This window comes from Balaenoptera musculus, chromosome X (assembly GCF_009873245.2).
Source record: "Balaenoptera musculus isolate JJ_BM4_2016_0621 chromosome X, mBalMus1.pri.v3, whole genome shotgun sequence".
Lineage (NCBI taxonomy): Eukaryota > Metazoa > Chordata > Mammalia > Artiodactyla > Balaenopteridae > Balaenoptera > Balaenoptera musculus.
In genome coordinates, this window is record NC_045806.1 from 68,285,293 (window position 1) to 68,302,320 (window position 17,028).

Here is a 17,028-nt window from a genome sequence, read left to right on the forward strand (position 1 = left end):
GACAATTATGCCTACTTTATATTAACCAATGCTGTTTTTTAAAGTGTTATACACAAACCAGGCGTTCAATAAATGTCTTTCTTTTAAAATGTTTCAGAGCATAATAAATAAGCAATGCTCAACTTCCTTACTTTCCCCTTTGAAACTAAATCTCAGCCACCCTGAAATTAGTAGTTTCTCATTAACTTCCTCCCCTTAAATTGCTGTTGTTGCTGTTTCCTAAAGGCTGTTACTTAATATGTGTATGCAATATTCTTCATGTCTTAGATGTTAGGTATACAAAAGTCAGGAATCAGACCTACATACTTCTTTTCCAAGAATCATATACCATTAAGCACTTAATAACCAATTTTAATAATGAGTGTCAGAGTTTATCTTCCTCAATTTTGTTTTTTCCCTTGAAATTTAAGCCCTTTGAAGGCAGGAGTTTCACATAATCCATATATCACCCAGTACTTACCATAGCTGTATTTTACACACATATTTGCTTTAAAAGATGATAGATTAATTCATGCATTCAATACATGAATTGATACATACATTCTGACTTCTGTGATAGAGCTAAGGAATACAGATGAAATCACCAAGAAAGAAAGCTAAGGTCATGCCAGCATGTGAACAGAGAAACAAGATCTCTTTTACAAAATTCAAACTTTCTTGATTTAGGCAGCTAATAAATAGCATGCTATACTTTGTCCTAGAGATATCAGTGATCCCAGGGGATTAGAAAACCTTTATTATTACAGAGAAATATAAAGAAATTGAACTAAAAATACAACAGAAATAAAAAGGAGTAAAATTAGAGCTGCCTTTGTGTGTATCCTTTGACAATTTGGAAACAGCACATTTATCAGATTTCTACCTATGTGTACACTTTTTTGCTAAATGTTTAGAAGAAAAACAAATGGGGAAAAAGGCATTCATTACCTTTCCAAAGGATCCCTGACCAAGAACTTTGAGCAACTCAAATTGTGCAGGATCTGCTTTCTCATATCCTTCCTTAACGTGATGAGTAATAGGGATTTCTTTAACAACTCCTTCATCCTGAAAAAAGAAATCCAAGCAATACTCAAATATACTTACAACATCTTATGATTAGCTCCATTTAGAACCAGAAATCACAACAGAAATAATTTAATATCTAACTCCTTCAATCTAGCACAGAGTTTTATGGGCTACTAGCATCCCCATTTCCTGGGTTTTCTAACACATAGAGATAGACCATCACCACCACCACCCCTATTATATAATTTCATGTAAACAGAAGCATGTAAAATCTATGCTTCAGCTTCTGTTCCAACTAGGTAGAGACAGAAGAAAAACATCAACAACTAAAAGAGTCTTAAGACCCTCAATGGAGTATGACTTATGAGGTAGATGCAGAAAAAGTCAAGAGATAGATAAAACCTTGTAAATTGTGGGACATGACAAAAAATGTGAACCTCAAGAGTTCTTTTAAATAGTATTTCACTATACCATTTTAAGTAGTCAGTAATATATGAATATTTAAATGTCCAGCTAGCCATATCAATGAAAAAGAAACTAGCACAGAAAAACAAAATCTGCAAAGCCCAAACATATGTTTCCAGGCCATGAGCCTACTTTTATCGAAACTTTATATATAAATGATATGGCAGATTTCCTACCACCTGGGTCAGGCAGAAGGAAGTCACTTGGAAGTGTTTCTGCTCCTTCATACAGGACTCTATATCAAGACTACACTCAGGTGAACTGTAACTCTAGTCCCTAGCACAGTAGCTAGGATGAAAAAAAAAACCCTCAAATATATTATATATCACAAAATAACAAAAGCTGGGATATATTATCCAACCTTCTGACTGTATAGGGGAGAAAACTGAGACCCACAGAGTTTAAGTTCACGTGACTAGTTAATCATGATGTCTAGAAATCTTGGTAGCTTTCCATTATATCATATCAATTCTGGTCTGGATGGCAAGAATGTTCCCAATCCATTCACCCTTTAATTAACTGATTAATCAATGGTGACTGTGGTCAAACTGGGCAAGAGCATGGTCCCAAGTAAGCTGGCTTCATGGCAGCTAAAATAACTGTCATGTTACATAAGTAGTCAGACATTTACTCTCAAAGAAGGTATCCAGCAGAGGAGTTTTAGCTTTAGGTATTAAGAACCACTAATCAGTCAGAAATGAAGTATCTGTTCTGAAAATATGTCCATGGATGTTTCTTATACATCAAAATAGTATTTCACTGGACTCTTTTAAGTAGCTATGAGAGTGAGTTTCCCTTTTCAAGGAGTCTTTTGTAAAAAGTCAAGGACCTTTATTAATGCAAATACGTATGTTCTGTAGCTGACATTTTGGAATTATATTAAAGTATGGCATATCTTTATGCACTTTTGCAATACATGTACACCAAAAGCAACATCAAATTGTATACTCATTAATATTATGTTAACTGATTTTATACCACATATTATGAACATAGTAATAGTCTTCAAAGAATGGAATATAACAAAAACATACTTACTGGAAGTTTTCGCCAGTGTATAGAACACTGACGGAAGAGTCACAGCCTAAGTTTTCCTCTTAGTTCTCCCATGCATAAGCTAAGCAGCCTTGGCCAAATCACAAACCACTCTACTTCAGTGTTCTCACATGACAAACAGATTATGTTAGACTGCTCTTTAAAGTCCCCTTCAAGTCTGTGATATTATATTGAACACAATATAATATTTTTATGTTTAAGAAGGCACTTCAGTTTCTGCCACATTTAAGATCATCATTATAAACATGGGTCATGACATCAGTTTTTTAAAAATGTTCAGAGCTAGGAAACAACTGTACTCTATCCTACTTAGTTTCACCAAACCTAAGCAAGTCTTCAAATGGAAATGTCTACCCAATGCCTCTTCTAATTAAAATCCACATATGCCCATCCTTTAAAAATGCAATATCTCTTTCGATTTTCAGCAGCATTACACTATAAAATTTCAAACATGAAAATGCTATTAGACAAGAAAAGACAACTTTTCCCAGCAGACAGCCAGCAAAGAATATTGTTACACTGTGTCCTAACAACTTATTACCTTGTCTTTCTCTCCCACTAGACAGGTAAGCAACCTGTATCCAGGTAATATCACATTCATGTCTGCATTCATAATGCTTAGCACAATATTTGTTTGACCTTATGGGAGCAGACAGCCCAAAAAATCCAACCAATTTCATAAAAAGGGAATGAAGAGAAACAGTTTTTAAAAGAAAGATTTATAAAAGTAAAATTAATAAGAAACTTCAAAATTATTTTTAAGTACCTTTTTAAAAAACAGAAAAATATGTATGAAGAATTTATTTTTTAAACATATAAAGGTAATAGGGAAACAGGAGATTCATTCTGAATAATGGAATTATGTCAATTTTGAATAGAACTGACTTTGTGATGACAATATATCTAAATTTAATAATATAAGCATTTTTCCTTAGATATGAGGAATATAAATAAACATTTTTCCAGATAATTCATGATTTGGCCACGCCACATGGCATGCGGGATCTTAGTTGCCCAACCAGGGATCGAACCCGTACTCCCTGCAGTGGAAGCGCAGACTCCTAACCACTGGACCACCAGGGAATTCCTCATGATCAGTATTTTTATTACACTGTGTTGTACTCAACACAAATGAAGGGTATAATGACCCCAGAATCTGCACTTTTAAAAAAATGCTGATATTAACTTACTGATTGGTCATCTGCCTGTTATAGATATATGTTCCTAGACAAACAACTATATGTATATTACTAAATTATAGATAGTTTGCCTTTAAGTAGACAGTAGTTTACAATGTTCTAGTTTCCAAAAAAATCACTTATAAAATATTTATTCAATATGCATGTTTGGTTCCCACCCTCAGAGATTATGGTTCATTAGAACTAGGGTGGGGCGGGGGGAAGGAGTCAAGATGGCAGAATAGGAGGAGACAGAATTCATCTCTCCTGACAAGTACATCAAGAATACATCCACAAATAGAACAATTCTCATAAAGCACTGGATGAACATTAGTGGAAGACTTCAGACACCTAAAAGGACAAGAAAAATCCCCTCGCAATGGGGTATGATGAAAGAAAGAAAAAAAGAAAAGAGGACTCATAAAAGGGACCAGTGACCCTGGCAGGAAGGTGAAGTTCTTGTTGTTGTTTTTATTATTATTTTTTTAATTTTTAAAATATATTTTTTCTATTTTTACTTTGATTTTTTGTTGTTTTGTGTTTTTTTCTTGTATTTGGTCCTTTTTTCCTTTTTTTGATCGTTTTTATGTGTTTGTTTTATGTTTCTTTGCTTTTTTTGTTGTTTGCTTTCCATTCTTGTTCTGTTTTTCATTTTTTGTTTTTCTTAGTTTAGTCTTTATTGACTGCTTTCATTTTTGAGTTCTTTTGTTTGTTCTCTTGTTTTTTTGTTTTCTTGGGGATTTTTGTGTGTTTCTTTGTTTCTGTTTGTTTGGTTTTGTTTTTATCATTTGTCTTGGGTTTGGTTTGTATGTTTGTTTTCTTTCTTTTCCTGTTTTGTTGTTGTTGCAGTTTGTTGGGTTTTGTTTCTGCTATTTGCATTGGGTTTTGTCTGTCTGTTGGTTTTCTTTTCCCTTTTTTCTTTTTTCTCTGGCCACACTGCACTGCTTGCGGCCTCTTCATTCCCTGGCCAAGGGTCAGGGCTGGGCCTCCTGGGTGGGAGTGCTGAGTCCAGGATGCTAGATCACCAGAGGATTCCCAGGCCCAGGGAATATTAATAGGTGTGTGCTCTCCTGGAGGTATCCATCTCAACACCAAGCCCTGGCTCCGGCCAACTGCCTGCAGGCTTCACTGCTTGACACCTCACGCCAAACAACCAGCAACACAGGAACACAGCCAAACCCATCAGCAGACAGGCTCCTAAAGTCTTACTAAGCTCACAGACACCCCAAAACACACTAACTGACGGGGCCCTGCCTATCAGAGGGAAAAGACTCAGCTACACCCACCAAAGCGCAGGCACCAGTCCCTCCCACCAGGAAGCCTACACAAGCCCCTGCACAACCTCACCCACCAGGGGGCAGATAACAGAAGCAAAAGGAACTACAACCCTGGAGCCTGTGGAAAGCAGACCATGAACACAGTAAGTTAGACAAAAAGACAGAGAAATATGTTGCAGACAAAGAAGCAAGGTAAAATCCCACAAGACCAAATAATGAAGAGGAAATAGGCAATCTACTTGACAAAGAATTCAGAGTAATGATAGTAAAGATGATCCAAGATCGTGAAAATAAAATGGAGGTATGGATCGAGAAGATACAAGAAATGTTTAACAAGGACCTAGAGGAGTAAGAACAAACAATCAGTGATCAACACAATAAATGAAATGAAAAATACACTAGAAGGAATAAACAGCAGAATAACTAAGGCAGAAGAACAGATAAGTGCGCTGGAAGACAGAATGGTGGAAATAACTGCCATGGAGCAGAATAAAGAAAAAAGAAAAAAAAAAATGAGGAACGTCTCAGAGACAACACTGAACGCACCAACATCTGAATTATAGGGGTCCCAGAAGAAGAAGAGAAAGAGAAAGGGTCTGAGAAAATATTTGAAGAGATTATAGTCAAAAACTTCCCTGAAATGGGAAAGGAAATAGTCACCCAGACCCAGGAAGCACAGAGATTCCCATACAGGATAAAACCAAGGAGAAACATGCCGAGACACATATTAATCAAACTAACAAAATTAAATATATTACAAAGAAAATATATTAAAAGCAGCAAGGGAAAAGCAACAAATAACATACATGGGAATCCCCATAAGGATATCAGATGATTTTTCAGCAAAAACTATGCAGGCCAGAAATGAGTGGCAGGATATATTTAACGTGATAAAAGGGAAAAACCTATAACCGAGATTACTCTACCCAGGAAGGATCTCATTCACATTCGATGGAGAAATCAAAAGCTTTACAGACAAGCACAAGCTAGGAGAATTCAACACAACCAATCCAGCTTTACAACAAATGCTAAAGGAACTTCTCTAGGCGGGAAGTACAAGAGAAGAAAACAACCTACAAAAACAAACCTAAAGCAATTGAGAAAATGATAATAGGAATATACATATCGATAATTACCTTAAATGTAAATGGATTAAATGCTCCAACCAAAGACACAGACTGGCCGAATGGATACAAAAACAAGACCTGTATATATGCTGTCTACAAGAGACCCACCTCAGACCTAGGGACATATAAAGACTGAAAGTGACGGGATGGAAAAAGATATGCCATGCAAATGGAAATCAAAAGAAAGCTGGAGTAGCAATTCTCTTATCAGACAAAATAGACTTTAAAATAAAGACTATTACAAGAGACAAGGAAGGACACTACATAATGACCAAGGGATCAATCCAAGAAGAAGATATAACAATTGTAAATATTTATGCACCCAACATAGGAGCACCTCAATACATAAGGCAAATGCTACCAGCCATAAGAGGGGAAATCGACAGTAACACAATCATAGTAGGGGACTTTAACACCCCACTTTCACCAATGGACAGATCATCCAAAGTGAAAATAACTAAGGAAACACAAGCTTTAAATGATACATTAAACAAGATGGACTTAATTGATATTTATAGGACATTCCATCCAAAAAAAACAGAATGCACTTTCTTCTCAAGTGCTCATGGAACATTCTCCAGGACAGATCACATCTTGGGTCACCAACCAAGCCTCAGTAAATTTCAGAAAACTGATATCATATCAAGCATCTTTTCCAACCACAACGGTATGAGATTAGAAATCAATTACAAGAATAAAACTGTAAAAAACAAAAGCACATGCAGGTTAAATACGTTACTAAACAAACAAGAGATCACTGAAGAAATCAAAGAGGACATCAAAAAATACCAAGAAACAAATAAGGAAAACACAACAACCAAAACCCTATGGGATGCAGCAAAAGCAGTTCTAACAGGGAAGTTTATAGCATACAATCCTACCTCAAGAAACAAGAAAAATGTGAAATAAACAACCTAACTTTACACCTAAAACAACTACAGAAAGAAGAACAAACAACACCCAAAGCTAGTAGAAGGAAAGAAATCATAAAAATCAGAGCAAAAATAAATGAAATAGAAATGAAGAAAACAATAGCAAAGATCAATAAAACTAAAAGTTGGTTCTTTGAGAACATAAACAAAATTAATAAGCCTTTAGCCAACTCATTAAGAAAAAAAGGGAGAGGACTCACATCAATAAAATTAGAAATGAAAAAGGAGAAGTTATACTTGACACTGGAGAAATACAAAGGATCATAAGAGACTAGTACAAGTGAGTATATGCCAATAAAATGGACAATCTGGAAGAAATGGACAAATTCTTAGAAAGGTATAACCTTCCAAGACTGAACCAGGAAGAAAGAGAAAATATGAACAGATCAATCACAAGTAATGAAATTGAAACTGTGATTAAAAATCTTCCAACAAACAAAAGTCCAGGACCAGATGGCTTCACAGGCAAATTCTATCAAACATTTAGAGAAGAGCTAACACCTATCTTTCTCAAACTCTTCCAAAAAATTGCAGAGGGAGGAACACTCCCAAGCTCATTCTACGAGGCCACAATCACCCTGATACCGAAACAAGAAAAATATATCACAAAAAAAGAAAATTACAGGCCAGTATCACTGATGAACATATATGAAAAAATCCTCAATAAAATACTAGCAAACCAAATCCAACAACACATTAAAAGGATCATACACCATGATCAAGTGGGATTTATCCCAGGGATGCAAGGATTCTTCAACATATGCAAATTAATCAATTTGATACACCATATTAACAAATTGAAGAATAAAAACTATATGACCATCTCAATAGATGCAGAAAAAGCTTTTGACAGAATTCAATACCCACTTATGATAAAAACTCTAAAGAAAGTGGTCATAGAGGGAACCTACCTCAACATAATAAAAGCCATATATGACAAACCCACAGCAAAAATCATTCTCAATGGTGAAAATCTGAAAGCATTTCCTCTAATATCAGGAACAAGACGAGGATGTCCAATCTCGCCACTATTATTCAACATAGCTTTGGAAGTCCTAGCCACGGCTATCAGAGAAGAAAAATAAATAAAAGGAATCCAAATTGGAAAAGAAGAAGTAAAACTGTCACTGTTTACACATGACATGATACTATACATAGAAAATCCTTAAGATGCCACCAGAAACCTACTAGAGTTAATCAATGAATTTAGCAAAGTTGCAGGATACAAAATTAATACACACATATCTCCTGCATTCCTATACACTAAGAACAAAAGATCAGAAAGAGAAATTAAGGAAACAATCCCATTTACCACTGCAACAAAAAGAATAAAATACCTAGGAATAAACCTACCTAAGGAAGCAAAAGACCTGTAAGCACAAAACTGTAAGATACTGATGAAAGAAATCAAAGATGACACAAACAGATGGAGAGATATACCATGTTCTTGGTTGGAAGAGTCAATATTGTGAAAATGACTACACTACCCAAAGTAATCTACAGATTCAATGCAATCCCTATCAAATTACCAATGGCATTTTTCACAGAATTAGAACAAAAACTTTACAATTTGTATGGAAACACAAAAGATCCCGAATAGCCAAAGCAATCTTGAGAAAGGAAAACTGAGCTGGAAGCATCAGGCTCCCTGACTTCAGGCTATACTATAAAGCTACAGTAATCAAGACAGTATGGTACTGGCACAAAAAGAGAAATATAGATCAATGGAAAAGGACAGAAAGCCCAGATATAAACCCACGCACCTACAGTAACCTAATCTATGACAAAGGGTGCAAGAATATACAATGGAGAAAAGACAGCCTCTTTAATAAGTGGTACTGGGAAAACTGGACAGCTACATGTAAAAGAATGAAATTAGAATACCCCCTAACAACAAACACAAAAATAAAATCAAAATGGATTAAAGACCTAAATGTAAGGCCAGACACCATCAAACTCTTAGAGGAAACATAGCAGAACACTCTTTGACATAAATCGCAGGAAGATCTTTTTTTAACCCACCTTCTAGAGTAATGAGAATAAAAACAAAAATAAACAAATGGGACCTAAATAAACTTAAAAGCTTTTGCACAGTAAAGGAAACCATAAACAAGATGAAAAGATAACCCTCAGAATGGGGGAAAATATTTACCAATGAAGCAACTGACAAGGATTAATCTCCAAAATATACAAACAGCTCATGCAACTCAATATCAAAAAAAACAATCCAATCAAAAAATGGGCGGAAGACCTAAATAGACATTTCTCCAAAGAAGACATACAGATGGCAAAAAAACACATGAAAAGACACTCAACATCACTAATTATTAGAGAAATGCATATCAAATCTATAATGAGGTATCACCTCACACTGGTCAGAATGGCCATCATCAAAAAATCTACAAACAATAAATGCTGTAGAGCGTATGGAGAAAAGGGAACCCTCTTGCACTGCTGGTGGGAATGTAAATTGATACAGCCACCATGGAGAACAGTATGGAGGTTCCTTAAAAAACTAAAAATAAAAAAATAAAAATAAAAAAAAACACAAAAAAAACTAAAAATAGAACTACCATATGACCCAGCGATCCCACTACTGGGTATATACCCAGAGAAAACCATAATTCAAAAAGATACATGCACCCCAATTGTTCACTGCAACACTATTTACAATAGCCAGGACATGGAAGCAGCCTATATGTCTATCAACAGAGGAATGGGTAAATAAGATATGGTACATGTATACAATAGAATATTACTCAGCCATAAAAAGGACCGAAATTGGGTCATTTGTAGAGACATGGATGGACCTAGAGACTGTCATACAGAGTGAAGTAAGTCAGAAAGAGAAAAACAAATATCGTATATTAACACGTATATGTGGAATCTAGAAAAATGGTATAGATGATCTTACTTGCAAAGCAGAAATAGAGACACAGACTTAGAGAAAAGTATGCATACCAAGGCGGAAAGGGTGGGGGTGGGATGAACTGGGAGATTGGGATTGACATATATACACTGCTATGTATAAAATAGATAACTAATGAGAACCTACTGTATACCACAGGGAACTCTACTTGGTGCTCTGTGGTGACCTAAATGGGAAGGAAATCCAAAAAAGAGGAGATATATTATGTATACGTATGGCTGATTCACTTTGCTGTACAGCAGCAACTGACACAGCAGCATAAAGAAGCTATACTCCAAAAAAAAACCAAAAAAAAGGAACTAGGATGGGGCTCAGGCATATGTATTTTTAAAAATGTCCCCAGATGATTATAATAAATGGTCAGAATTGGGTAACACTATTTAGGTGCTTCTAAGATATATAGTTAGATTGATAGATGTGCACACAAATATATACACACATATACACACACACACAAATGGCTACTTATTACAGAAGTGCTGTTGTATTTGTATGCCACTAGCTCTTTTGTAGTGCCAAATTATCTGGTACCCTCCTGTTCCATCACTTCCAATATTGGTCTTTCTTATTTCATCTGCTCCCTGCCCCATTCTTGTCTATTGCCTAAAATTTCTCAGCTTTCCCGAGGTTATATTTATTGATGCTTACTATTAAAATATTCTTTTTTTTTCTCATCTGCAATCCTCCTTCCTTCCTCCACCTTGCTTTCTTCTGGTTCTGCACCATTCTGAAAGCTTAAGAGTGGCAGCAGTCTAGCTCAAAATAAGGTAGTAATGTACTTATCAGTGATCCATTTGTTTTTCCTCAGAGTGAATCATCTTCCAAAAAAATCTTCCTATCCTGGTATAATAAAGTTGTGATATATCACCTTCCCTTCTCATAATACACTCTTTTCTCTATATTCACTCACTCAAAAAATCAACAACATTCATGAAGCACATGCTATGTATTAGGCACTATACTACACACTGGGGATACAGAGATAAAATGTGGACTTGAGGAGAGCAAATGTTGTCAGAAATATCATGTCCCTTAATAAAACAAAAAGGTATACAATACGTTACGGGATGAAACATGTCCCCTCAAATGCATATGCTGAAGTCCTAACCCATAGTACCTCAGAATGTGACTGTATTTGGAGATAGGGCCTTTAAAGAGGTAATTAAGGTAAAATTAGGTCAATAGGGTGGGCCCTAATCCAATATGACTGGTGTTCTTATAAGAAGAGATTAGGCACAGACGCACACAGAGGAGAAAGCATGTGAAGGCATAGGGAGAAGACAACCATCTACAAGCAAAGCAGAGAAGCCTCAGAAGAAACAAACCCTGACAATACCTTGATCTCGAACTTTTAGCCTCTAGAATTGTGAGAAAACAAATTTGTTATTTAAGTCACCTAGTATGTGGTACTTAGTTATGACAGCCCTAGAAAACTTATACTCAGTATACCTAATCATAGTTATCTGTGTAAAAAAAGTTGGTACTATAAAATTAAGATTTAATGACTTTGAAATAGGGACTACTATTCTTTCCAACATCATGACAAATTTGAGGCAAGGATTATTATGAGTTAGATGGGTTTTTTTGAACTTCATAGTAATTGTTGATAAACAGAAAAACTATGAAGGCTTAACCACAACCAAAATAATGTGCTCTGACCTCTAAAATCTGCGATCATCTTTTTTATTCAGGGAGCCAACAATGCTATAACACTGGAGAAACATACTGTGATGACAATCTATTCGGAAGCCATACTATATAACTCTATTACAACAGTTTCATAGGACTGTGGAACTCAGCATAGATACCCACAGAAAACACAACAAAACAAAAGAAGAGGGATTTTTAAAGCCTAAATTTTTGGTTTTTATGTAATAATGCAACATCCACCTACCTGTTCAAACATTTGCTTTATTTGTGGGTAGATAGGCCAGTTTCATCACTCTGAAATTCCAAGAAGCATTTAAACTACAGATTTGTTAGAAGATACATGCAGAGTTCTGGAAAAGCATCTTGACATACCATTTTCATGCAGTGAATAATCCAGGGTCATTGAAAACCAAGCCAAGTGTCAGCATACTTTGAAAGAAAGCTAACAGTAATAATAATTTACATGTCAAAACGCCACTAGAGTGAACTAAACACATCAAATGATGTACACACTGGAAAGTAATTGCAGGATACTTAGGTTTGCAAAATTGTATCAATTTGTAGTGATGTCTGAAAAACAAAAAAGGGTGACAAACTAGTTCCCACTGAGGTTGGTTTATTCTATTCAATACTTACTAGAGTCAGCTCTTTAGTTCCTTCATATATAAAATGGGAATAAAACCTACAGAATCCATTTCAGATCTCGGTTATAAGAGTCAACTGAGAATTCTGAAAACCACAAAACATCTATAAAAATTAAAGCTATTAAACTTATTTGTACTATTAACCTTTGCATCCCTTGTGGTGCAGCATACAACTCCACCTTACAGTGGCTCTCCACCAACATTTAATTGAACAATAATTGTTTTGCGAATCTGGAGTAGAAGGGTTCCAATTATTATTATTTTTTAATAATCAATTATTTATTTATTTATTTATTTATTTATTTTTGGTTGCATTGGGTCTTCATTGTGGCACACGGGCTTTCTCTAGTTCTGGTGAGCAGGGGCAACTCTTTGTTGCGGTGCGCAGGCTTCTCATTGGGGTGGCTTCTCTTGTTAAGGAGCATGGGCTCTAGGTGCGTGGGCTTCAGTAGTTGTGGCACACGGGCTGAGTAGTTGTGGCTCACAGGCTCGAGAGCGCAGACTCAGTAGTTGTGGCACACAGGCTTAGATGTTCCATGGCATGTGGGATCTTCCCAGACCAGGGATCAAACCCGTGTCCCCTGCATTGGCAGGCATATTCTTAACCACTGTGCCACCAGGGAAGTACCCCAATTATTTTCTAAACAGGGTGAGTGAATAAAAAGCAGAAGCAAGCATCAACTTTGAAAGGGAAGAAAAATACTGAAGCAGAGAAAGCCTAAATGTCCATCAAAATGGAAAGACAAATAGAGGAAGGAAAAACACACCATATAGGAAGCAGACCCTCCAACTTAAAATACTCCCAACTTATGGCTACACAAAAGTTTAAGTAAAACACCCTTGTGAGACAGTATTTTTTAAAAGATTCTTATGAGAGATACACGTCAAGAATGGTTTCTAAAATTTGAAACTCATGGCTTAAAAATGTCAGGAAATCAGTTTTATTTTTTGAATACATATTTTCAGTTAAAAGTAACATGTACATTTCTGGGTAATAAAAACATAAATCAATTTAGAGACTAAAAATATTGCTGACCTTGTGCTAATAAAATCTACAAAATCTTCTTTTAAAATTCCTAAAACACTGGTAGCATTAAAAATATGTATTTTATTTCAGGGAATAATAACCATTCCATACAAACTTTAAAAGTAAATATAGGGGAGACCTTCAAGATGGTGGAGGAGTAAAACGTGGAGATCACCTTCCTCCCCACAAATACATCAGAAATACATCTACACGTGGAACAACTCCTACAGAATACGTACTGAATGCTGGCAGAAGACCTCAGACTTCCCAAAAGGCAAGAAACTCCCCACATACCTGGGAAGGGCAAAAGAAAAAAGAAAAAACAGAAACAAAAGAATAGGGACAGGACCTGCACCTCTGGGAGGGAGCTGTGAAGGAGGAAACGTTTCCACACAATAGGAAGCCCCTTCACTGGCGGAGACAGGGGGTGACGGGGGGGGGAAGCTTCAGAGCCACGGCGGAGAGCGCAGCAACAGGGGTGCAGAGGGCAAAGCGGAGAGATTCCTGCACAGAGGATCAGTGCCGACCAGCACTCACCAGTCTGAGAGGCTTGTCTGCTCACCTGCCAGGACGGGTGGGGGCTGGGAGCTGAGGCTCCAGCTTCCGAGGTCAGATCCCAGGGAGACGACTGCGGTTGGCTGCATGAACACAGCCTGAAGGGGCTAGTGAGCCACAGCTGGCCAGGAGGGAGACCAGGAAAAAGTCTGTAACTGCCTAAGAGGCAAGAGACCATTGTTTCGGGGTGCGCGAGAAGAGGGGATTCAGAGTACCGCCTAAACGATCTCCAGAGATGGGCGTGAGCCGCGGCTATCAGCACAGACACCAGAGACAGGCATGAGACCCTAAGGCTGCTGCTGCAGCCACCAAGAAGCCTCTGTGCGAGCACAGGTCACTATCCACACCTCACCTCCCAGGAGCATGTGCAGCCCATCACTGCCAGGATCCAGTGATCCAGGGACAACTTCCCCGGGAGAACACACGGCGCACCTCAGGCTGTTGCAACGTTACTCCAGCCTCTGCCGCCACAGGCTCACCCCGCATTCCGCACCACTCCCTCCCCCCGACCTGTGTGAGCCAGAGCCCCTAATCAGCTGGTACTTTAACCCCGTCCTGTCTGAGAGAAGAACAGATGCCCTCAGGGGACCTACACACAGAGGCAGGGCGAAATCCAAAGCTGAACCCCAGGAGCTGTGTGAACAAAGAAGAGAAAGGGAAATTTCTCCCAGCAGCCTCACGAGCAGCAGATTAAATCTCCACAATCAACTTGATGTACCCTGCATCTCTGGGATACCTGAATAGACAACAAATCATCCTAAAATTGAGGCAGTGGACTTTGGGAGCAACTGTAGACTTGGGGTTTGCTTTCTGCATCTAATTTGTTTCTGATTTTATGTTTATCTTAGTTTAGTATTTAGAGCTTATTATCAATGGTAGATTTGGTTATTGATTTGGTTGCTCTCTTCCTTTTTAAAATTTTTTATATATAGATAAATATATTTTTTTCCTTTTTCCCTTTTTGTGATGGTGTATGTGTATGCTTCTTTGTGTGATTTTCTCTGTATACCTTTGCTTTAACCATTTGCCCAAGGGTTCTGTCTGTCCATTTTTTATTACATTTTAATTTTTTTTTTAATTTTAATAACTTTTTAAAATTTTTATTTTAATAACTTTATTTTATTGTATTGTATTGTATATTTTTCTTTCTTTCTTTTTTTCTCCATTTTCTTCTGAGCCGTGTGGCTGACAGGGTCTTCGTGCTCCAGCCGGGTGTCAGGCCTGTGAGTCTGAGGTGGAGAGCCCAGTGCAGGACATTAGACCACCAGAAACCTCCCAGGTCTATGTAATATCAAATGGCAAAAGCTCTCCCAGAGATCACCATCTCAACGCTAAGACCCAGTTCTACTCAACGACCAGCAAGCTACAGTGCCGGACACCCTATGCCAAACAACTAGCAAAACAGGAACAAAACCCCACCCATTAGGAGAGAGGCTGCCTAAAATCATAAAAAGGTTACAGACACCCCCATAAAAAACCACCGCACGTGGTCCTGCCCACCAGAAAGACAAGATTCAGCCTCATGCAGCAGAACACAGGAACCAGTCCCCTCCACCAGGAAGCCTACACAACCCACTGAACCAACCTTAGCCACTAGGAGCAGACACCAAAAACAAAGGGAACTATGAACCTGCAGCCTGCAAAAAGGAGACCCCAAACACAGTAAGGTAAGCAAAATGAGAAGACAGAGAAATACACAGCAGATGAAGGAGCAAGGTAAAAAACCCACCAGACCAAACAAATGAAGAGGAAATAGACAGTCTACTTGAAAAAGAAATGAGAGTAATGATAGTAAAGATGATCCAAAATCTTGGAAATAGAATAGACAAAATGCAAGAAACATTTAACAAGGATGTAGAAGAACTAAAGAGGAACCAAGCAACGATGAAAAACACAATAAATGAAATTAAAAATACTCTAGACGGGATCAATAGCAGAATAACTGAGGCAGAAGAACGGATAAGTGACCTGGAAGATAAAACAGTGGAAATAACTACTGCAGAGCAGAAAAAGGAAAAAAAGCATAAAAATAATTGAGGACAGTCTCAGAGACCTCTGGGACAACATTAAACACACCAACATTCGAATTATAGGGGTCCCACAAGAAGAAGAGAAAAAGAAAGGGACTGAGAAAATATTTGAAGAGATTATAGTTGAAAACTTCCCTAATATGTGAAAGGAAATAGTCAGTCAAGTCCAGGAAGTGCAGAGAGTCCCATACAGGATATACCTAAGGAGAAACACTCCAAGACACATATTACACAAACTATCAAAAATTAAATACAAAGAAAAAATATTAAAAGCAGCAAAGGAAAAACAAAAAGTAACATACAAGGGAATCCCTATGAGGTTAACAGCTGACCTTTCAGCAGAAACTCTGCAAGGCAGAAGGGAATGGCGGGACATATTTAAAGTGATGAAAGGGAAAAACATACAACCAAGATTACCCAGCAAGGATCTCATTCAGATTCGACAGAAAAATTAAAACCTTGACAAACAAGCAAAAGCTAAGAGAATTCAGCAGCACCAAACCAGCTTTACAACAAATGCTAAAGGAACTTCTCTAGGCAGGAAACACAACAGAAGGAAAAGACCGACAATAACAAACCCAAAACAATTAAGAAAATGGTAGGAGGAACATACATATCGATAACTACCTTAAACGTAAATGGATTAAACGCTCCAGCAAAAGACATAAACTGGACAAAAGGATAAAAAACAAGACCCATATGTATGCTGTCTACAAGAGACCCACTTCAGATCTAGGGACACATACAGACTAAAAGTGAGGGGATGGAAAAAGTTATTCCATGCAAATGGAAACCAAAAGAAAGCTGGAGTAGCAGCTTTCTCATATCAGACAAACTGGACTTTAAAATAAAGACTATTACAAGAGACAAACAAGGACACTACCTAATCATCAAGGGATCAATCGAAGGAGAAGATATAAGAATTGTAAATATTTACGCACCCAACATAGGAGCACCCCAATACATAAGAAAAATGCTAAGAGCCTTAAAAGGGGAAATTGACAATAACACAAGCATAGTAGGGGACTTTAACACCCCACTTTAACCAATGGACAGATCATCCAAAATGAAAAGAATAAGGAAACACAAGCTTTAAATGATACATTATCCAAGATGAACTTAATTGATATTTATAAAACATTCCATCCAAAAA

General features: G+C 37.2%; 1 protein-coding gene across 5 annotated transcripts in view; it reads right to left on the reverse strand.

Moving 5' to 3' along the window:
* The window catches only part of RPS6KA6 (ribosomal protein S6 kinase A6), a 146,386-nt gene that overhangs the window by 87,840 nt on the left and 41,518 nt on the right, over positions 1-17,028 (reverse strand). For 4 of the 5 annotated variants that reach the window (XM_036841133.1, XM_036841134.1, XM_036841132.1 and 1 more), the window contains one exon: positions 928-1,044. In XM_036841133.1, the coding sequence (XP_036697028.1) occupies positions 928-1,044 (117 nt within the window). Of the gene's footprint in view, positions 1-927; positions 1,045-17,028 lie in introns of those variants that run through there. The other variant, XM_036841136.1, reaches the window with a different exon arrangement.